Source organism: Hesperophylax consimilis, chromosome 14 (genome assembly GCF_061612785.1).
Source record: "Hesperophylax consimilis isolate HC1 chromosome 14, BYU_Hcon_1.0, whole genome shotgun sequence".
In the NCBI taxonomy this organism is placed as follows: domain Eukaryota; kingdom Metazoa; phylum Arthropoda; class Insecta; order Trichoptera; family Limnephilidae; genus Hesperophylax; species Hesperophylax consimilis.
Window position 1 is genome coordinate 12,231,117 of NC_142849.1, and position 24,846 is coordinate 12,255,962.

A 24,846-nucleotide genomic window follows, 5' to 3' on the forward strand; every position below is an offset into this window, starting at 1 on the left:
TATGTGAAATATCAACATTTTAGTAGGGCAAAAGAACTATGTTTTTTTTTATTTAATTTATACGTAAGTGTGATGTATGGTAATAAGTTGGGTATTCAAGCGATAGATGGCACTAGTCAGAAAGCTTACTCCAGAGTCCGACAGATGTCGCTAGAGTGTAGCAATTGCCTGTGGGGTATCCTCGTCAGACTTCAAGCTTCTAGAAACAGAGAATTACCAACCCTCGGGTAATGAATAGTGTAGCTAAATCCAGACTCATATTTATTGTACATAAATAAACGCAATTATTGTAAAAAAACCTTTTACTCTATCAAGAGTTCCCAACACAATAAATCTGCAAGTAAAGGCAGAGATATAACAGTAAGATTTGCAAGTCGTTTGTGGTCTATTTTATTGATACTTTATATTTTACACAATGGTAAATGTTTCTATCTACAATCTTATAAATTTACCATGAGTTGATTCAAATGACCTAGTAATATTGGGTAGTTTCACAGAATTTGAAAAATTCATCAAATTTGAAGGTTGATTTGCAAGTTCTGTGGAGGTTCTATTCAAGTTCCTTTATTATATCATTATTGGCCAGTTGCTTCGCAAAACTGAAATCACGAAAAAACTTTAATAGAACCTTCACGGAACTCAAAAATCAACATTGAAATTTGACGAATTGGCATTTATTTAATAATCCCGTTACAATGGAGAATATTTAAACAAAAAGTTATTTTTATGAAAATGGCAGATTCGCAAGTTTAACGTGGAGGTGATGATAATATGTATCTTCCCTTAAAATTCCCAGAATAAATAAAAATTTATGATAGTATTATCTACAATTATTATCTGTAGAATATTTTGCATTGAAATATTTACCTAGGCCAATAATTTTAACAAATTTGATTGTAAAAACGAAGACTGATTTTCTATTTATAATAACTTATTATGTTATTGACTATTCTACCAACATTTCAAAGGGGTGCTTTCATGTCATAGGTTTTTCAATTCGTAATTATTGATTTTTTAACTGTGGAAATCTGTTCGAAAGGGAACGATTCTTTCAAACAGATTTTATTTGTAAATTTATTGTTAATCAGAACTACTGCTGTGTCGTTTCTTGGAATTTTTCTTCTTGGACTTTTCATCTTCGCTGGAACTGGAGGAAGATGATGATTGTGATCTCTTTTTAGAAGATGATTTTGCTTTTTTATCTGAAAATAAATAAAATCAGTTAAATAACAGGGCATGTTGAGTGGATGAACCAAGACAGGAGTGTAAGGAGAATATATGATGCAAATGTGAATGGTAGAAGAAGTTGGGGAAGTCCAAGGAAGACATGGCACGATCAAGTGGACCAAATACTTGAGTCGAAATTACAGAAGTGCATGTATGAGACAATGTGCGAATGTGACTGAAGCAAAAGAAGTGTGTGCCAAGACCGAATTATTTGGCGGTCTGTTCTCTATGCCTACCCCTGCAGAGAAACGGCGTGTTAGTTAGGTTTGTGTTGGCAAATGAGCCAAGTTCTCCATCATTGCACAAGCAACATTTTATGCTTATAATGATGGTAGTAGGAGTCTTTTTTTTCTTACCTACGTAGTTTATTAGTTAAACATTAATTTTTCGGCATGGTGGGGATTTTTTTTACAGTCAACTGACTGACCAGCAGGTTAATCAAGCTGTCTCTTTCATACTGGATTGTTATTTCGTTCACTAGGACATACGTTTCTTACACTAACCTTCTTCGCTTTTCGCTTCTATGGAGTCTAGTTTTCCAGCAATGTCAAACACATCAATAGCCTTTTTTTGGGATTCCTGCAACAGAGAAATAGAATTAAAAACCACAGAAAGATTCAGTCAACAAGAAAGGCAAATTAGTGAATAAGGAACTCCATTAAAAAATATTATCGCTCAGGTCAACAAACTTTATTCTGAATATGTAAGTTTTATTATATACTAGCTGTACCCCGCCACGTGCTGTGGCTGAGTCTGTCTGTACAGATAGAGAAACAATAGCGCATGTGGTTTTTACATTCAACAGATGGCACTGTTTTTTATAAAAAAAAGCATGTTTGTCCAACAGATGGCGCTGTTCTTCAAGAAAAGCATGTTTTTACCTGTCACAGCTGACATTTATATAGTGTAGGTGTATAAAAACACATGCGTATTCGAATGTAAAGTTGTATCAAAATTTCAAAGTAATCAAAAGAGGAATTTCAGAGATTTAAATTTTTGAACAAACAAACATTAACATTTTTATTTATATACTAGCTGTACCCCACCACGAGTTGCTGTGTTGCTGGCTCAGTGTGATTGTGCGGATAGACAAATAATTGCGCGTGTTGCTTTTACGTCCAAAAGATGGCGCTTTAAAAAAAAAAAGCATGTTACTTCAACAGAAGCGCTGTTCTTCAAAAAAAAGCATGTTTTTACCTGTCACAGTTGCCATCTATATAAAAACACATGCGTATTGGATTTAAGATTTTTAACAAACAAACATTTACATTTTTATTTATATAGAATATATGTAGAATTTACAAAATCGTCATTTAAAAATCAATAAAACACCATCACATTGGCACGACTGAATCTGTTGACTCTGACATGATGGGTCCAAAACCAGTCCACAATGTCCACATTTCATTCTTGTTTTGAATGGAGATTGAAACAACGAACTCGGGTTTATGTTTGTATTTAAAAGATTTAATTGCTGTTGTTTCACAGTGTTGACGGGATTGAAACATTATATTATAAGCCCTCAATAATCACAATCCGGAGGGAAAATTATGGAAATCGATTACATTCCCATAGTTGTTAATTAGTTGACCGGCATCATGGCACAATATTTATATGATAATCTGCTTACATAATTATGTATATGATATTATCATTTTTGATTATAATAATTCAGCATAATAACAGGAACCACAAAAAAATTGTAGAAACTATCATGTAATTGTCTCACCAAAGTGTAATGCAATAATAGGTTAAATTTGTAGTACTAAAAATACATACACCTAAATTAAACTATTGTACTTGCATCAAAATAGATAAAGGAGCATTTTTCTTATTGGTGCGTCACAGATGTATTTTTGCACTTTTGCACAATACAATAGCAGTAGTGATGAGATGCTGACATTTTACAGGTAGGATTTTTTTATGTGGGTTTCAAAGAATACTTTGAACTTGACATCTACTGTATTCAGATAAGGGGTCACTCTCCCAATAGACGAATTCAGATATAGACAACGACTTGCTCGAGATTACAACGAGTTGTGGTGATGTCTGCTCTGTCTGCTGTAGTATACGATAAGTCGAATCAATTATCTGATGTTCTCTCAATCATGCTACTTTTATCCGAAATTTGAAAAACCCAAAACTATTTTACCTCCGCCTTCTTCCGTCTCTCATTCTCGGCCAGCTCCAACTCCATCTTCTTCTTTAGAATGATGAGCTGCTCGGCCCTCTTGAGCTTCTTCTGCAGCTCCTCGCGCTTACGGGTCCGCTCCAGCGAGGAGCGCGGCGATGAGGAACGGGAGGAGGAGCGGCGGCGGCGGGCGGGGGAGGGCGAGCGCTTGCGGCGGGAGGGGGAGCGGCGGCGGCCGCGCCGGGAGCTGCCAGATGACGAGGAGCGGGAACGACGACGGCTGCCGCCCTGGCCCTGGCGTTTAGCCTTACGAGGAGACAAAGGACTGGAATAATAACAAAATATTATAACAAATGTTTTTAATAAGAAAATGACTGGCCTTACTACCCAAAATATTTTTTTATGTACCGAGTTTAAAAGGGAGGAAGTTATTTTTATTGATACATACCTACATACTATAATTAGAGTATTTTACACATACTATAATTAAAGCCTTTTTATCCATACATAATATATTGTAAGAAATAAAAAAAATAATCAAAATGTATCGGTAAGTAGACAGAGAGTGTCAAGTAAAAAAAAAGTTTAACAAAAATGTATTTGTACAAGAGTAATCTGAAAAGTAGTCAACAAAAAACATTTATTTTAAAAAATTTTTTAAAGCTTGAACATTTATCTATTTCTCTACATAATCCATAAGCCGTTTCGGTCGATGTATTTTTGTAAGCGCTGTGGCAATTTTTGAATACCCATGTCACACCAGCTCGCCATCACGTCATTGAGGAAGCATTGAACTCCGTCTTTCACCTTATCGTCGTCGCTGAAGCGTGTTGGAGTCTTTTGTGAGCATTCGAGGGACCCCTTTTGCACACGCCCTCCGATATTGCAACTTTTCCATAAAAATCTTACATTGCTACGGAAAACAGCAGGAACCAATCATCTGCCGATCGTTTACAGATCCTACATATACTGCCGCGGTAAATAAAAGACAGTAATTTACATAGGAGTCATTCTCCAGATTCAAGGGTTGAGTTTTTACAGTTTTGTTTAACCTTTTAGCATATTAATAATTTGTCTAATGTACACTGATTTTTAACCAAAACACTTGTAGACACTCATTCTACGTTATCACTTTTTTTTGTAAAATATAATATCTGTTAAAATGCGCTTTTTATCTTTTCATTGTGGTGAATGTTTATGAAGTGCCTGCGATGAGTAAAAAAGAAGTTTAATGCTTTCTGTATCTAAACATAACAATGTTGAATGTTTAGCAAACGATTCTTTTTTTTTAGATTAACTTCTGGAGACAGGAGACCATGAGGAAAATAATTTCCCTCAGGTCTATGTCATCTTTGGGGATGTTATGTGGTGGGACTTTTTGAGGATACGAAGTAGTGAACATGGGTCTTGAATTATTTTTTTTTAAAGAGTAATTTGTGAAATAACACAAATTGATCAAATAAAACTTATTTTCGCACGCGTGGATTTGAACCCGCGACCTCCAGCTTGCTAGTCGAGAGCCTTATCTCTCGACCACGGAGGCCTATTACCTTAATTCTTAAAAAATGACTACACAACAAAGTTGAAACATAATTAACTTACCGATTTCTACCCCTTGGACTGATACGGCCCCTAGACCGAGAGCGAGATGTCCTCCTAGAAACAAACAAATAAATAAGCCCCTACACTTACACTACACCAACACCTTTCCATTAACAAAATTAATTTACAATCATACAAGTCTAATGTGATGTAGACGGAACCATAGACAATTGAAACAACAAACAAGAGAAATATGTGATGTAGACGGAACCATAGACAATTGAAACAACATACAAGAGAAATATGTGATGTAGACGGAACCATAGACAATTGAAACAACATACAAGAGAAATATGTGATGTAGACGGAACCATAGACAATTGAAACAACAAACAAGAGAAATATGTGATGTAGACGGAACCATAGACAATTGAAACAACAAACAAGAGAAATATGTGATGTAGACGGAACCATAGACAATTGAAACAACAAACAAGGGAAATAGGTTAGGTTAAGTTTAAATTTTTTTTTTCATTGTTTCTAATGACTACATATAAATTTTTAAAAGTGTGTTGAATTGTCATTGTGTTGATTTATCATGGAACCGTTTATTCCTTAATTACCAGGTGACGTGTGTAGTTTATATGTGAGTGTTTGTTTGTGTGTGTCTGTATGTATGCGCATTGAATAGTTTAAATTATTGACAATATGCACTTACTATCAAAGCGGCGGAGCTAACCGAAGTTATGCGTTTGGCGTGTATATGGCTGATTGAGGGAGACCTCTCCAACTGGACGGACTCTCTCTATACTCCAGATACTCTCTATACTCAGACTCAACCTATCGCCTCACAGTGCAGTGGGATGAATTCATAAGTCTGTCACTCCTGGACACACTGACCCTACCTCTCATACCTTTTCCTTCCCAAAACATATTTTACCTCCTTTCCCCATAAACACCCTCCACACAGCATCCCCAAGATGACACAGGCCATGAGAGAATTTATTGTCCTCAAGGCCTCCCTCCCTGTTTTCCAAAGGCCAAACTCCCCTGTTTCTAATTATATATGGACGCAACATAGAATATGGAGTCTTGTATTACCTTGGTCTTCTATCCCTGGAGCGGCTTCTGGACCTGCGGTTATTGCGGGACCTACTTCTGCGTTTCCTGTCCGGTGTGAACCGTCTGGCTGGACTGTCTGAATTCTTCCTCCTTTTCTTGTCGGGACTGTCGCCGCGTCTCTTATCTTTGTCCACCGTTCTAGAGTTCTTGTCGTCTTTGCGTTCTTCCAATTTGTCTTTGGGTTTTTCGGGAGTGGCATTCCGTCTTTCTTTGTCTCTACCTCTTTCGGAAGGCTTCTGTCTGCAAATCAAGTAAAGATTTTTTTAAAGTTTTTTTTATGATTGATGAAATAATTTGATGATAACAACATACAATATTAAAAAAAAAACTATTTGAAGGTATTTTCTATTTTTATTTTTTCAAGATTGCACACAGGGTATCCGGCGGTAAAGTGCGCTAACTTAGGGGGGTGATTATATATGATTTTAGAAGCAAAAAAGATTAAGAACTTTTTTTCGAAATTCCAAAGTTTTTAGGTAAAAAAAAATTGAAATGTCTGTATGGAAAAATAAATATTCTTCTATGGAAAAATATTTTTGTTATGGAAAATAAACCAATCTGGAGGTATACATTATTTAGCACAATTCACTGAATAGATAATATACAAGTAATATAGCACTTGTTTGTTATCTATTACTTCTATAGAAGTGATTTCCATGTCAATTTTAATGGACCAATGTATCTATTACTTCTATAGAAGTTATCTATTACTTCTATAGAAGTGCTTTCCATGTCAATTTGAATGAACCAATGTAGCCACTGACTTAGTACATTTTGGTTCTAGCCCCGAGAGAGCCAATGGCAAATAAATACAGCACTATGTCTCTCTTGCACTGCTTGACATTGTATATTTCATTCTATTTGATTTTGTACCGAGAAACTAAATTTCTGAAATTAAAATTTAAGCCTCGAGTGACGAGATTTTTGGATCACGAAACATGCCAACATCACATTTCTTGTGTTCTTTATTCTTTGGTACAATACAATAGTTGAATATCAAAACAAAATAAATATACAAATTTGGAAATATTAAAAGGAAAAAAAAAAAACAGAAAATCACATTGAAGGGTGTGAATTGTTATCTAGTTTTACTATAAATTTTTATAAATGCGTCCATAATTTAGCTAAAATGATGTTTGCCAACTTGAACTGCCGCGTTTTGTTATCGTTATTTATGTTTGAATGTGAATAATGATTAAGCACTTTACTTGGCATTCATTTTAAAGTACATAGTGACATCATGAGTCATTAAACATAAATTTCTCAGTTTTATTCATAGCTAATTATTATTTAATGTGATTTTTCACACCATTTAATTGACAATCGGAATATTGATGAAGCCATTAATCATATTTCACATATTTTCTTCAAAAGAATACGAGATTAAACAATTAATTAAAAGGTAAAAAATTACCTGTCTCTATCTGAAGAGTGTTGTTTGTACCTATCCTTCGACGAATCATTCTTTTTGTCTGGACTGGAACGCTCGCTGAATTTCCTATCTCTCTCCTTATTGTCGCTCTTCTGCCTGAGTTCCACAGCATCCTTACCAACTTGCGTCTTTAGCAGTTTGAAAGGATCGTAGTTCTGAGATTTACCCTCACTTTTACTTTCCGGCTGCTGTCTGTCATCTCGCCTGTATGAAGAGTTGTTATCTCTGAAAAATAAATTACAATGTCAGACCACATCAAAGAAATATACAAACTAATTGTTTTTTTTGTTATTTGTTTTTGGGGTGTTATGCCGTGTTGCGATAACTCCTTCTTTAGCCAACGTTTCGGACATCATTGCAGTGTCATAACACATCTGCCCTGATGATGGACACTGCAATGATGTACGAAACGTTGGTTAAAGAAGGAGTTAGCGCAACACGGCCTAACACCCCAAAAACATATATACTTTTGGCCGTGAAAATCTTAAATCATATTTGACAAACTAAATGTATCTAAATTTTCTATTGAAGTCAAACCTCATTGGCACAATGCATTGGGCCAATACAGGATGACTTGGCCGTTGCATGAGTTGGCCGCCAACGTTGGAAGGATCTTGGCGTCAATCCGCTAACAGCGTTTACACCTTGCAATAGGCGTTCAGCGGAGACAGTTGTGTAGATTATTGCGTGAGTGATTATTTACGTTTACAAATTACGATGATTAATAATTAAACTTCCTGTACAAATAAATTGTCGCGGCCAATAATTTTTACCTCCATCTAGATTTGACGGCCTCCGTGGTCAAGGGGTAAGGCTTTCGACTAGAAATTCGACGGTCGCGGGTTCAAATCCCGGCATGCGCAAGCTAATTTTATTTGATGAATTTGCGTTATTTATGAATTTATTTGTTTAGTATATAGAATACTTGTGGCACGTTCCAGAGTAGAAGATACTCTCAGTATAGCCCTGGTGTAAGAACACCATGCAGAAACGTTGCTTGAAATGGCTTTAGCCATGTTTGGTGACCAGATCTGAAAAGCCAGGTACTCCCCCACCTTCCTCTTCCCCATCTCCTTCTTGTCTCCACTACCTTCAGCCTCACAATGTACCTCAATTGGGGATGCTGTAGTCTCACTTACTCCAAATGATTGGGAGCAGTTGGGACTCTTGTGTGGTATTGACATTAAAAACAGAAGATCAAATGACCAATGCTGAACAGGGTATTTTCATTGTTTTTTTAATAAAAAAAAATATTAAAATGAAGGTATATTTAGTTTATTTTTATATTGACATAAATTTTCTATAATGAATTAAAATGTGCCATTTTAGATTTGCCGCCTAAATGACATGACTGTTTTTAACCGGTCAACATTGGTTACGGCATTCACATATTGGCGAGCTGGCGTCAATGTGTACATTCGGCTTAGTGATAATAATAATAATAAGATATCTATGAAGGTTTCTAACTAGACTAGATAATATATTATATTATTCGAACTCGGAACTAATAATAATTAGGTTCGTTTAATCCGTTGTACGCGGACATCACAGCAATTGGGTTGTGAGCAGGAGTGCCCCGTAAGCGGACATCACAACAGTTGGGGACACGTATCAATGAGAAAGTACCTCTTACAGGGGCACCTAGCATCGAAACATCACTCGTTGAGTTGATTGAACATTAACACATTCTTTGCGGGAAACGAGAAAACTCGTCATATGCCTTTTTACAGTAAGACGCGGGAGACGAGTTTACTCGTTTTGTTGCGCAAAGCGGTAAGGAGCGGGAAACTTGTAAACAAGGGGTTCTAAATAGGTGCGGGGCCATGTGTTTTCTGTTGTCGGCGGTACCCGATCTATCTACCTGTCAATACAATGAGTTTGAAACACGACAAAAAATAAAACCGTTGTCGCGTATGTTCCGCTCACAAACTACGCAGTGAAACGCGGTACATGTGCAAGTTTTGCAATGTGCCCCTGCATAAAGGAAAGTGTTTCGAATGCTATCACATATTGAAGCACTATTAGGTTATAGTTTTTTTATATGTATTGAAAATTTCTAAATAATCTTGTAATTTTGTATGAATAAAGTTATTTCGATTGTGAAATACTGTTTTTTCTATGATTCCCAAGAAAGTAGAATGTTTTTGTTCATAAAAAAAAGAATTACACATACATTGCTAAGTAGATAAATAGAGACATCTTTTTAAAGTAAAGCACTGAAAGTTTCATAGAAAAATATCAAATAGATCATAAGATGTGAATATTTAGCAGAAAGCCTAACTTTGGTGCTAAAATTTAAAAAAAAAAACCGCGGCTACGCCGTGATTTGGCGGTAAAATGCCCGCCTTAAATTAGAAATTAAACTGTTTTGTTAAAAACATGCATTTGGAGCGTCGGAAGAATATAAGATGGAAGAAGAAGCTGGCGGATGCTCCAGGAGGATATGGCCTAATACAGATTAAATACTAATCATGTCAAGAGTCAGAACAAAAGTAATGAAGCAAGGAGAGTTCACCAAGACAAAGTTGTGTGCCACTTCATCTTCTCTACCCTACGCCAGAGGTATGTTTCTAGTAATCACAGAAAGATGTCACACCTGACGTCATCGTTCTAGTTTCTAATCATTTTAATTTTCATACAAGGAAGGAAGATGACGATTGTCGATGACGTACGTAAGACCTCTCTCTACTACTATGGTTTATTAAAAATAAAAATAAATATTGACCTTGCGGGTAGATCATCATTGTTCCTCACTTCAACACCAAAAGCCATGGCCATCGCTTGGGACTTGGGCAAACGCTTGTGGTTCTCCTCTTCCTGGTCCATGGCTAATCCCTTGCTTTTCCCTTTGGAATCTTTCTCTGCTCTATCATTGTCTTTAGAGTGCTTCTTTTTCTTCTTCTTTTCCTTTTCTTTCTTCGATTCCTTCTTTTCTTTGTGGGAAGATTTATGGCGGTGTTGGATTTCTTCTGTGGAAATTTAACAAAAAGGAATCAATACAGTAGAACCTCGTTAATTCGAAATCCAGCGGACATCAAAAATCAAATTTCGAATTAACGAATTCCCACGTAATTCGAAATTTTATGAAAAAAAAAAAAAAAAAAAACGCCTAAAATCGATTTTCTCGGCCGCCTCTTCAAATCCGGGTGGTATTTTAGTTGTAAATTCGTATTAATACCAATTATTTCTTTATTTTCGCGGTCGATTACCGTAGCGGCCGGCCCTGTAAATTCAGATATTCGCAATAAATTCGTAAAAATGCTATATATTTACGCGTAAATCGAGATTTCGCTGCCGATTTTGGTCGCGCCCTACCCTTTAAATTGAGATTTTCGTAAAAATACGATATATTTCCGCGTTAAACGAGAATTCGCGGCCGTATTCCGTCGCGGCCGGCTCTTCAAATTCAGATATTCGTAATAAATTCGTAAAAATATGATATATTTCCGCGTAAATCGAATTTTGTCGGCAGTTTTTCGTGGCGGCCGGCCTTTTAAATTCAGATATTTGAAGTAAATTCGTAAAAATATGTCATATTTCGGCATGGATCGAAAATTTTCGGCCGATTTCCGTCGCGCCGTATTTTTTCAACGCGGATATTCGAAGTAAAGTTAGTAAATATACGATATATTTACGCGTAAATCGAAATTACGCGGCCGAGTTTCGTCGCGGCCGACCCTTTAAATGCAGATATTTGGCGTAAACTCGTAAAATTACGACATATATCCGCGTAAAATGTATTTTCTCGGCCCTTTAAACTCGGATATTCGAAATAAATTTGAAAAAATACGACATTCCAGTGTAAATCGATTCAGATTTACAAAATAATAATACTAATTAGGACGATGTATAACCACGTAAAAATACATTTTTCGGCGTTTTATAGCCACGGCTGACTTTTAGATTCAGATTTACGAAATATTATGATTTATTTTCGCAAAAATCAAATTTTTTCGAATTACACGAACATATTTTCGTGCGCGGACAAAAATAAATTTCGAATTACGAATTTCGAATTAAAAAAAAATTTGTATGAAAAAATTTTTCAGCGGAATTTTTTTTTGCGAAAATTTCGAATTATCGGGGTTCGAATTAACGGGGTTCTACTGTATAAAATTTAATGGTAAACTCCAATGCTGTGTACAATTTATTATTCTCAAACACATTGCAATCCAGGAGCTGCCATATGTGAGTGGTATATACTCTAAGTATCGCCCAGGATATTGCCGGAATCGGCCAGGTACTCCCCTACCTTCCTCTTTCCCATCTCCATCCCCTCCCCACTACCATGAGCCTAACTTACCCCAATTGGGGATTTGATAATCCCACTGGGTCCAGATGGTTGGGAGCAGTTTATATATATTATTATCTTTATATACACTATTTTAATTACCTTTTGTTTCACGATCAGAGGGCAAATCTTCATAATCCAGAGCATTATAATCCAACCCTTTGGCGGATTGATCTACAACAATATCACACATATTAAAAATAAATTAAAGATGTTTAAATTCACAGTATTCACAGAGAGAAAGCAAGTATGAACTAAGCCTACCTAAGGTGTTGTCCATGGTGGTGTCTAATTCTCCATCTTCCTTCTCCGACTGTGGAGACCTTGGGCGGATGGAAGAAGCAGCTGTCCTGACACCTTCATGGTCAGCCTTCCATATCCGTTCTATGAACCAAAAGAGTCACATTGAAAACTTGAATTATTAACTTTCTTCTCGGAATTATATGTGATCATCATTGGCTTCCCCCTAGTGGCCATCCGATGTTGCACATATTATGTGATCCATGAAGGTTCAATAAACACATACGTGTCACGTGATGGGCAATGGCGGCTCGTGACTTTTGGGAGTACTAGAGTGCTAATAATACAAAAAATGGCGTTATTAATGTTGTTGTAGCCGAAAACGTCTTCTTATTTTCCTTAGAAAATTTGGTTTTCTGTGTGAAGATGAAAATGTGTGAAAAAATGTGTGAAAAAACGTGCGGCCAAATTGATATTTCCTGAAAATCTTCATAAAAAAATCAAATTTTCGAAAAAAAATCTTTTTGTAACATCAATAATGTCGAACTTTTCAAACTTGGCACTTATCACACTCAACAGTCACGAGCCGCCACTGGTGATGGGATAGATTGCTTTAAAAAGGCCGGCATGGTTAAGTTTTACATACTGGAAGAAATGAGACGGTGAGGAGTGCTCACTACTAACAGGACACTGCCACTCCAGGAGATGCAGCTTTTGGGAGTGGAAAACACAAATAGAAATGAGCCTGCCCAAAGTAATAAACAATTCAAATCCCAAACGAACCAGGCAACTGCTCAACATAGATAGAAACTTCATTGAGGGAGTTAGTAGGACTACTAACAGGACACTGCCACCCCAGGAGATTCGTGCAGCTTTTGGGTGTGGAAAAAAAGAGCTGTACAAAATGAAAGAAACTCCAACTAAACTATGGTGTCAATTATATGACGGGATATATTGTGAAACCAGGTATCACAGCTGAATACAATGACAACCCTGGTGAACTTTATTGAAAGGACTGGGCTACTCGTCGCTCTAGTTCGTTTTTGTCCAACAGACCATTTTGAGCGAAATTGAGTTAAGTATGCAGTTATTCTAAGAAAGCATTTATTTATACGATACAACTGAAAAAAAAATTTTCAATGTGTTTTCGAAACGAAGTTTGTCAAGTCCACGAAAATTAAACAACATTCTGGGCGTGTTTATCCAACATTCACACGTTGGCCAAAAAGCCATTCATTTTTAAACCGGCCGTTAAATTACATTTTATATAAATGTATCCAAACATCCAAGCCATCGATTTGAAGCCAAGCAACTGAGCTAATTTCATTTTATGTGTTTTTCGTAAAAAAAACTTTGAAGCGCTATTTCTTCCGATTTACGTTTTGGTCTGTTGGACAAAAACGAACTAGAGCGACGTACTATCAAGGGAATAAGTTAAAAGATGAGAAATAGCGCGATGGGCCTGTGGCAGGAGCTACACAGACTGTATTCTTATCAATAATGATAAAAGACTTAAAAATGTCCAAAACACTGCTTTTTAGTAAATTTGAACTCGGCAGTTGTGAACTGGCGCACAGAGCCAAAGCGGACTTCATCTTTGTTGTTAGAATAATATTGCTAATCACCTTTGCCTTTGTTGTTAGCATACTCAGCATTTTTGGACACTTCTTCACCTTCTTCTGGTTCCCCGCGCTCCTCGTGCCTTTTTTTACGTTCTGCCTCTCTGCGCTTCACTTCCTCTTCGTGTTTAATTCGTTCCTCTTCAGCTTTCTACAAAAATATTATATAAAACACCATTTATTAAACTGTATGCACATTTTGCAAACTTATGCGAATAAGTATATTAATGCACACATTATACACTGAATTCATGACAATAAAAAGGTATCCATTATAAATAGCTAACCATCTCTTTATTTCTTCATAGTGGGACATAACCCCCAATTCAATTTCTCAAATTTTTGTTTATTGACTCAGTGTACTGGAGTCCTGTTTTAAAACAACAAAAGAAAAATTCTACAAACAATATATATACGAAAACACATTAACTCCGAAACGTTTCTGGGATATATTTCGAAAAATCACCAAAACAAAAAATAATAAGTCGTCATTCATACAATCATTAGACACTAAAAACACAAACACTGCTGACCCCAAGGGGATGGCTAATTTTGCAAATCATTATTTTACTTCCGTAGGAGCTTCACTCGCTAACAAAATACTCGATAAATGTAAGAAAACTGAATCCGATCTAGCCAACATACCTTCAACTGTTTATAATTGTAAAGCAGATGAGATTCAAACTACGACGAATGAAATAATGAAAATGATAGATGAACTCAAGACATCGAATGCTTGCGGGTCAGATAAAGTGTCAACAAATTTGCTAAAAGTGTTGAAACCACTTATAGCTAGTACTATTGCATTTATCTGTAATCTTAGTTTCAAATCAGGCATATTTCCGAACCACTTAAAAGAATCAATTGTCATACTGATTCACAAAAATGGAGACAAATCGGATATACAAAATTATCGGCCTATATCTCTACTAAATTCAATCTCAAAAATTATTGAGAAAATCGTCAAAAATCGTCTTAGTCTCTACCTAGAAAATCATAAGATCCTATCTAAGAACCAATTTGGCTTTCGACCTGGTTTAGGAACAGAAGATGCTATTGCCAAGCTGACTGATATTATTTCCAATAATATTGACCAGGGAGTTAAGTCCATCGCTCTCTTCCTTGATCTGGCAAAAGCTTTTGATACCATCTCGCATAAAATACTTCTGAAAAAACTACAGGCCATCGGCATTCAGGGACAGCTATTCAAATGGATGGATAGTTACTTAGCGAACAGATACCAAAAAGTTAAAATTAATGATACAGTTAGCGATCCCGCCCTTATACAATTTGGTGTACCGCAAGGGAGTACCCTAGGACCACTTCTGTTCAGTATTTATATAAATGATTTATGTAACAGTAATCTCTCCAATCACATCATAACATTTGCGGATGATACTGTCTTAATATTTGAAGGAAGAAACTGGAATGCTGTACACAACAAAGCAGAAGACGGTATTAATCAGCTTAAATATTGGTTAGATTATAATCTTTTGACTCTCAATTCAGAAAAAACAAAATTTATACGATTTAGTGTGACAGAAGCGGGCCAACCCAAAGAATTATACAATATTTTCATACATAAATGCAACGAATCAAATATCTGTAATTGCTATAAATTAGAATGCGTGAACAGTATAAAATATCTCGGTATTGTTATCGACAAACATCTTAGATGGGACGGACATATAGACCTTGTGACTACTAAGGTTAGAAAGCTGACGCATATCTTTATGCCAATTAGAAATATCCTATGTCTAAAAGATTTAAGACTCATTTACAACGCTATGTGTGGGTCACTATTAGATTATGCATCATTAGGCTGGGGTGGATGTGCAAAAATGGTTTTAGACCACTTAGCAAAGGCCCAAAAATCCTTACTAAGGGTAATCATGAAAAAACCTTTTAGGCACCACAGCGATTCACTATTTGAAGAGTTACGAGTTCTAGATGTCAGACAATTATACATGAGGAAAATAATTTTGAACACTCATAAAAAACGTCATCTCTACCCATCTATCGACCACTGTCACGACACCCGACACTCACGGAGGAATCCAATCGTACCACCCACAACCAAAACTTCACTTGCTCAAAGACATTTTTCATTCCTAGGCCCAAAACTTTACAACTTTATACCTGATGCTTGGAAAAAGGAAAGCATAGGTGCTCTTCGTAAATCGATCACTGTCTGGCTTCACCAATTAGGGAGAAAAGAGTGTGAACTCACACTTTTCCAAAAATAAAACAAACAAAATATCAAACACATTAAGAAAACAAGAAAATAAACAAAACTAAACAAACCAAACAACAAGTTAACATCAGTTAACTTTATAACTTTTTGCTTTTAATCTTTTATAATAATATTTTTCTTTTAATGTATCATTATTTTTTAGTTATATATGTATATATTATTTTAGTTGTGTATATATTATATTACTTTTCTTTTTTTTCCTTTTTTGTTTTTGTTCTTACAAAATATGTATGCGTGCATGAATACTAACTCAATTTTGACTGTCCTAAAACGGGAATTCCTCCTAGTTGGGCAGTCAAAGTATTTTTTATCTACATGTGTCATTGTATCATCACCTGTACTAAATAAATAAATAAATAAAAAAATAAAAAATTCCACCGTTTTGCATTTCTACTGTCTGTAAATTTGTTTTTGCGGTCCATTTCCGGTTCAAGATGGGGCCATTTTAATGGTTCAGTAAAGATTCTTTTTTCAAATGTGATACTTGAAATTTAGACAAATGTATTATTAAACATTATTGTCACCCTACTTTTTATGTCATTTCATATAAAAATAATTCATAAAATATTCACAAACTTTCATAAATCTTTCTTAAACTGTAGTCGGAAATTTTGGCTTAAAATAGGTGTACATTTTAATTCTTGTGTGGATAACATCTAGATTTGAATATAAAGAGTGGTATTTTCTCTTTCTAACACCGTTTAGATAATATTTTTCACGTAAGGGAGACACAACAATTTCTATGACACCTATTTATTTATTTATTTCTATGATAATTTGTACTGCGCCGCTTTTGTGAAACCACCTCAGGAGCGCTTTACAGTTGATGCAGGTATTACAAAAAATAAAAATATTACAAATATAAAGTGAAGTAAAATGAAGTACAGGAACAGGTGACACGAAGATAGAAGGTGGAGACTTTGCAGCAAGAATCCTAGGTGGTGAAGAAACTGGACCAGCTGATGCAGCGAGAGAGTCCACCGCGTCCACCAACAGCTCAGGCACGAGGTTCGTCATCCGTCCAGGTATGTGTCTGCTGCCAATAAAGCGCTGACACAATATCCTCACATAGATACCAGACCTTTGCAGCACCGCTGTGACGTTCGACGAATCCATCATTTGTCTCCATATAATCCTGTTCCTGGTGATTGTAGAAGCGGTGCATTGTGCCCGCAATACAAAGCGACAGTCGGGATAATAAATTACCCTGGGTGTAGCGAAACACTTGCTCGGGCCTAGCTCTATAGAATTCCGTTGAAAATATCTGGCGTACAGTTACCGACCCTCGTCCCAGGTTTGTTCATTCAACAAAATTTTCGATTATTCACTTTTATCCACACTGCACTCAAATCACATTACTATAAAGTTCTAATAACTGGTTGTTGAGTTTATTTAAAATGTTGATTAATTGATTTTAAAAATAAGTTCAAAGGAATGTTGTGACCCACGAAAATTTCCCATTTCCCTTGAAAATAGTAAAAAAAAAACACAGAGAGATTGGAGGACGCGTCTGACTGACGCAAAGGCTACAGTCATACTACAACCTATCTATACGAGGTGTTGAGGAGTTAACTTTTTCGCCGCTACGCGCATCAATTCATGCGAAAATAATTCGTGCCCCCCACGCTACGCGCATCATATCATGCGTTTCACTTTAGCGGCTTGATACTACGTAAATACGCGACGAATTTAGCAGATAACTGAACCAAAAAATAGTTCAATCCTTTTTCTTACTGACATCTGGCGTTTGCTGGTTAAAATATAATAAATTGTTTACATAAAACATTGTGAAAGCGATGATTCGTTAAATCTTCATTCAGTCATTTGAATGTCGCGCCGCTGAATCGTTGTGTCATCCATAGTATTTCTTAGGTGATCTAATCTGCTTTGATGGACTTATGCGTCGATGTAAAATATTGACCGATTTCTATTTTGCGAATCTTTTTAAGTAATATATTTTTCTGTGATACATTAGTTTGTTTGTGAACTTAAGTGACGTGACGTGTTTTAAAAATAGTTATTTTACTCGAGACTTTTTGATTGACTTTCGTTTGTTTGTGAACTTTTACGTGACGTGTTTTAAAAATAGTTATTTTACTCAAGACTTTTTGATTGAATTTATTTTGTGATTTTATTTCTAAATTTTGTGGACAACCTAAATAGTAATTTATCTGTCTATATTTATAGGCTTACCGTTTATATATCAAAATTGAACTCCCTTAAAAATGGCAAACCCCAGTCTTACGGAAGACGAAATTTATGAAACATTTTTAGACATGGACTCTGATTTAGAAATAAGTGAAGATGATCAAGATATACCAATTACTGAAGAAGTTAGTGACAGTGAAATAAACGCCCCCGGGACAAGCCAAGATCATGACTCTCGTACACCTAACTTAGACTATACCGTAAATGCAGACTGCTTTTCTTCTTGGACCTCTGGTCCATTTATTCCAATAGTTCATGAATTTGATGATTTTGTGTCAGGTTTTGATCCATCCACTTTATTTTCTGGTAATTCATCGGAAATTGACTTTTTTGAATACTTCTTGAACAAAGAAATAGTGACAAAAATGGTGATCGAAACTAATCGATATTACATAGCCACCATATCAAAACAAGAACCTTCCCAAAAATCCAGACTTCGTAAATGGGTTGACACATCTGTCGAAGAAATGTACATTTTTTTTGCACTGTTAATGTTAATGACGAGAAACCGACATCTTACTATCGAAGAACACTGGTCCACTGACCCATTGCTCGCTAGTACAATTTTCGGAAAAACCATGTCTAGGGATCGTTACGAAATTATATTGCGAATGTTACACTTCTCAAACCCCGACACACAAATTCCTGGTGACCGACTTTACAAAGTTAAAATCCTAATTGACCATACCCGAAAAATGTTCAAAAAAACTTTGATACCTTATGAAAATTTATGCATCGATGAGAGCATAATTGTTTTCAAAGGGCGTTTAATTTTCAAACAATATATACCATCCAAACGTCACCGGTTTGGAATTAAAATGTTTGTATTATGTGACGTGAAGACGGGTTTTATATTAGACTTCATTATTTATTGTGGCGAAGGGACTGACATAACTGACTCTGAATGTCTCGGAGTTTCGGGGGCTGTAGTAACGACACTACTTCAAGATTATTTAAATAAAGGACATAATCTATTTATTGATAATTGGTACAGTAGCCCTCAACTATATGATTTTCTCCATACTAACAAAACCAATGCATGTGGTACGGTGCGGAAGACACGAAAAGGCATGGCAAAATTTAATAAACTTAAAAAGGGTGAAATGAAAGCACAACATCGTGGACCTCTGTTGGCTTTAAAGTGGTGCGATAAAAGAGAAGTTCACATGCTAACAACCTTACATGACGACTCCATGGACATGACGGGAAAAGTTGATTGGAAAACTCGTCAACCAATTATGAAACCCAAGTGCGTTCTAGACTATAATAAGTGTATGGGTTCTGTTGACAAAGTGGACTTGATGTTAAGTAGTATTAATTGCCTGCGAAAAACAATTAAGTGGTATAAAAAAGTGGCCTTCCATATTATTGATCTGTATTTATTGAACTCTCATGTAGCTTTTAAATCAATTACAAATAAAAATGTTAGTTTAGCAGATTTCCAATTAGCCGTAATACGACAATTATTGCAAAAATATCATGAAACTTCCCGATCTGAGCCTCATTCTCGCTCTTCACACGATTTACCTCTGAGACTAACTGCTAAGGCATTAGCAAAACATATGCCCCACCCAATAAAGGGAAATAATTCTCAAAAACTTCACCGAGCCTGCCGAGTGTGCGCCATTTCTAAAAAAAGGAAAATGTCCCAGTATAAATGCCCAGAGTGCGATGTGACATTGTGTGTGTGGCCATGTTTTAGAAACTACCATGAAAAACAAAACTTATAAATATTTCTCCTCGTGTTAACTTTTTATTAAAACTTTATTTGTTAGTAGATATAATAATAAAAATAATTGTGTTTTGATGATATCGGCGCAGTGGTCCAAATCCCATCAGACCGGGGTAAGTAAATACTATAAACAATATAGCAGTGTGCATGCGATGGCGACAGTTCTTGTTGATTTCTTGTGATGGGTCACTGTTTATAATATTATATCTGTATCCTGCGGTTTATTGTTTATTTATGTGTTTCAACAAACTTCAAGAGCATTAATAAAGCTTTTAAGATAAGCAAATCATAAATCTGTCTGGAAATAAGAGATTTATAGCTGTTTCAAGTGGTAGGTTTTGATTTTCAAAGTGAGTACCGCGTACGAGTGTAATTTTCGGTACATTTGATCGCGGTGAAAAGGTTAATCAACCTTAATATACATAATAAAAGTAAAGTTGGTATTCATACATTGATGATGCATCAAATATTAATATTACTGGATTGTGTATTCAGACTAACCTCGAAATCGGAAAGCTTGATGGTGCGGGCCTGCGCTTGCTTCCAGTGCGGAGGGGTCACACTGCGAGAACGGCTCCTCGACGGAGTTCGGTAACGCTACAAAAAGAACATCAACAACTTTACTTATTTATTTTTTCTTGTACTTCACAAAAGAACACAACAACATAATCATCTATATTAACAAGATTTCCGGGGGAAACAATTCTACATGATAGTACAGTAGAATCTCGTTAATTCGAAATCCACGAGACATAAAAAATTTAATTTCGAAAATCGAGTTCCTAGGCCGCCCATTCAAATTCGGGTAGCATCGTTTAATATTAAGGCTTATTCCCGTGTAAATTACACAAACAAATTTTCATGCGTGGACAAAAATATATTTCGAATTTCGAATTACGAATTAACGAATTTCGAATTAAAAAACCATTTTGTATGAAAAAAAAATTCTGGGAAAATTTCGTATTAACGGGGTTCTACTGTACAAGTAAAAAATATATTTAATTTTTTTCGAAATTCCAATTTTTTAGGTATGTAGTTTTCAGGTAAAATTGAATTGTTCGTATAAAAAATATTTTATTTGAACAAAAAACAATGGTGAACATAATTGATGTATGTAATTTGACTTGTTTTGGCTAATATTATTTACCAATATGTTATTTGTAGTGGTGGTAAATACTCTCTGTGTGGCCCTGGTGAAATACCACCAATCAGAATCAAAATGTAGCTTGAAATGGCTCTAACCCAATGATGCACTTACTCTTCCTCCATACTACCTGCGGCCTTACAACATACCTCAATCGGGGATGCCAGGGTTTCACTGGCTCTAAATGGTTGAAAGCAGTTGGGACTCTTGTGTAATATTCACATAAAAAAACTACTTCTGTTTTTTTTAAACATAGTCTTGCATGTCGGTACTCACAAACACACCCCTTCCCTTGATAACCCGACCGCTCCGTGTGAAGTTTAACCGTTCTGCTGGTCTTCTGTTGTCCCGACTCCTGTCCTCTCGCTCCCATCCTCCCGTTCCTTGCCTTCAAATGGAACAAGATATTCATTAAATTCTTACTATTTACATAAGTTCAAATACCCTAGAATAATAATAATCGCCTAACCAGTGGCGGCTTTTGGCCGTGCGTAGAGTGCTAATACTAGCACTCTACGCACGGCCAAAGTGAAATTTCTAAAACATCTTCATACAAAAAATCGAATTTTCGAAAAATAAAAAATAAATAATTTTCACCTACAATGTAAATAATGCCATTTTTTGTAATATCACTCTACACCTAAAAGTCACGAGCCGCCACTGCGCCTAACTCAAGTCAAATATAAGCAGTATTTTTTTCTTTTTTTTTTTGAGCGGAGACGGTTTACATATAGTTCCCATGAGCACTTAGGCCAAAGCCCATTGTGCTATCTCCCATTTTACCTCATTCCTTTAAAAATCACCCAGTCCCTTTTATAAAGTTCTCAAGGGTTATCATTGGATATGTGGCTATGTCTTCTGGTTCCACAGTGTGTATATTCCCAGGTCTCATTTCTCCTCTCCACTCCCCCTCGGTTCCCTGAAGGTCCCAACAGGGAAGAGGCCTTCGTCTCTCCTCTCCACTCCTCCTTGGTTCCCTAAAGGCCCCGGGATGGTAGAGGGTTTCGTCTCTCCTCTCCACTCCTCCTTGGTTCCCCGTAGGCCCCGCAATGGAGGAGTCTACTCTTCCTTGGTTCCCAGAAGGCCCCATGGCGGAAGAGTCCACTCCCCCTCGGTTCCCTGAAGGTCCCAACAGGGAAGAGGCCTTTGTCTCTCCTCTCCACTCCTCCTTGGTTCCCTAAAGGCTCCGGGGTATGGAAGAGGGTTTCGTCTCTCCTCTCCACTCCTACTTGGTTCCCTATAGGCCCCGCGATGGAGGAGTCTACTAGTCCTTGGTTCCCTGAAGGCCCCATGGCTGAAGAGTCCACTCCCCTTCGGTTCCTTGAAGGCCCCACGAGGGAAAAGGGAGTTTTCAAATGGTCCAATGTTCGTCCCACGGGTATCTAGGGAAATAGAAGGTCTACTCCAGCAGAGCCCCGAGTGCTGGAGTAAGGTCTTAATACTCCAAGATGTGACCCTGTTTCTCGGAGGCACCGTTCGTGACACTGTTCCCCAGGTCATTCAGCCTGAGCACGTAGTTCACACCTTGGCTTGGGATGGCTATTGAAGGGCGTGTTTCCACTCCCTTAGCAGTATTTACTAGAAGATAATAGTGGAACATACTGCCATCAGAATGTATGGAAAATGTCAGAAGTTGGAGGTATTGTCTCTATTCTAGCGTATTTGCTATCGGAGGCGGCTCGTGACAAAAATTTCCAGCTATTGATTCAATTTTTAATTTTTCACTATTAAAATGTACCTAGTACGTAATATAAGTGTAGCAAATTCTTTCGCTCCACTAAGTTACAGTTGAAAAATAATTTAATAAATAATACTGCTCCGTCAGCGTTCGCAATATCATCTCGAGAGTAAAGGACACACAATTCGTTACTGAAAATCTTGCAAAACCGTTTAAATTCACCGTGCACGAGTGCCAATGTGTGAATATATGTTTTTTTAATTTTAAGTATATTTTATTTTAATTTTACATTTTATATTTGGTGTATATCTATTCTAAACTACTATAATAATATTCCACAGGGTTTTCCAATAAGAGGTGTTATTTTGATATTCAATCGTAAAAGATCAATGGTTTCGTTGCTTGTGTGGCACGTAGCGCCGTCTTGTTGAAAGTAAACGTTGTCCAGATCAATACCATCCAATTCCGGCCATAAAAAATCATTAATCATCTCTCGATAGCGCAATCCATTCACCGTAACTGTTGCTCCAGCCTCATTTGCGAAAAAGTAAGGTCCAATGACTCCGCCGGACCATAAACCGCACCAAACAGTCACACGTTGAGGATAGAGAGGCTTTTCAACAATAACTCTTGGGTTTTCCGAGTCCCAGATGCGACAATTTTGCTTGTTGACGAAGCCACTGAGGTGGAAATGGGCCTCATCACTCAAGATGATTTGCATTTGATTAACTCAAGTGAATTTTAATAATTTCAATGCGTTGTTGAAGCGTGTATCGTTCCATTTTTATTAATGGCGTAGTTTCTACTTGTCAAATGTCAAAAAATGACAGCTTCAAAAGTAACATCTACCGAAATAGCGGGCTATTCAAAATAACACCTCTTATTGGAAAACCCTGTATTATCTACGCACTAATATTTGGACTTAACAGCATTGAGACTTAACCCACCAAAAATGTTGAGACTTTTAGCATTCTTAACATTTAAATTGAGTTCATTAAAACCTTTATAATAAATATTGTTTTGTGTTGCCGATAAATTTGTCTCAGGAAGCCTATAATCGTTACAGCTTCTCCATTGAATCTGCACTGCTCCAACACGTGATTGGCTGTTATAAGCATGATCTGACATGCCGTTTTGGCGGGCCGAGTCATCTCGATACCGACCGATGCTGTTTCCCTTAGTGTGGTAAAACAAATTTTTGTGCACAAGGAAATATGCACGACTCGTTTGCACTTGCACGAGAGTCTCGTACTAGAAGATAGTTCAAATAATAACCTGGCGGAAATTACGACTGGAGCGTAGTTTCGCATAGTGATGACTGGGGCACAGATGTTGTGGTAAGTTATGTGAAGACTGAAGACAAGCAGTGCAATGCACATACCAAGGAACCGCCTCTGTTTGCTATGGGTAATGTACTTGCTATAATGGCACTATTGTTTTACTGTGATGTTAGGATGGTGGAATAGTAAGTAACAATGTATTATCTCAGACGGGTGATAGTGAAACGATATCGGACAACCATGCAAACTCTTTATATATCTACAGTTGTCTGGCTTTCATGCTGTCTCTCTCATACAACACTTCAGTCACACATTCATGTCAGCAAATAATGTTGACACAAACACAGTACTCACACGGACGCATTGAATGTAAATTTTTTTTTATTTAATTTATAATCAAATATTTGAAAAATTTTTACTAATAAAAAGAACAGACTCTAAAACTTTTTTAGCCAACCATATAGGTATGTACTGTAAAAAATTTGGTGATACATATTTAAATTCAATTAACTTTTACACTTGTTGTCCCTTTTTAACATGTTTCTCAATATGTATATATATATTCATGTTTATATTGGAAGACGTTTCCCCAGAATAGCTTATCTAAATAAGTTTTAATTTCCCCGTTTGGGAGACAACTGTCAAAAAAATATATTTATACAAATATATAAAGTGATTTTATTATTTTTACATAAACCTGATTACATACCCTACACGAAAAACAACAATCAAAAGGTGTTTTCAAAGAAATAATGACTTTTATTAATTTCAAAGTAATCTTTGAAACTCTAATATTTTTTTTTGTTTTTTTTTTTTTTTTGTTTTTGGGGTGTTATGCCGTGTTGCGCTAACTCCTTCACATCTTCGGATCTACCGGATCTGCCCTGATGATGGACACTGCAACGCTGTCCGAAACGTCGGCTAAAGAAGGAGTTAGCGCAACACG

General features: G+C 36.4%; 1 protein-coding gene across 2 annotated transcripts in view; it reads right to left on the minus strand.

Moving 5' to 3' along the window:
* Positions 1-1,025: 1,025 nt before the first annotated feature.
* Moca-cyp (nuclear cyclophilin protein Moca-cyp) overlaps positions 1,026-24,846 on the minus strand; it is a 35,542-nt gene continuing 11,721 nt past the window's right edge. For both annotated transcript variants that reach the window (XM_089639509.1, XM_089639510.1), the window contains 12 exons: positions 21,219-21,330; positions 20,300-20,395; positions 13,611-13,755; positions 12,010-12,129; positions 11,848-11,919; positions 10,180-10,423; positions 7,437-7,679; positions 6,002-6,262; positions 4,961-5,014; positions 3,380-3,683; positions 1,731-1,806; positions 1,026-1,202 (listed from right to left, as the gene is read on the minus strand). In XM_089639509.1, the coding sequence (XP_089495635.1) occupies positions 1,081-1,202; positions 1,731-1,806; positions 3,380-3,683; positions 4,961-5,014; positions 6,002-6,262; positions 7,437-7,679; positions 10,180-10,423; positions 11,848-11,919; positions 12,010-12,129; positions 13,611-13,755; positions 20,300-20,395; positions 21,219-21,330 (1,849 nt within the window). In that variant the 3' untranslated portion in view covers positions 1,026-1,080. The remainder of the gene's footprint in view (positions 1,203-1,730; positions 1,807-3,379; positions 3,684-4,960; positions 5,015-6,001; positions 6,263-7,436; positions 7,680-10,179; positions 10,424-11,847; positions 11,920-12,009; positions 12,130-13,610; positions 13,756-20,299; positions 20,396-21,218; positions 21,331-24,846) is intronic.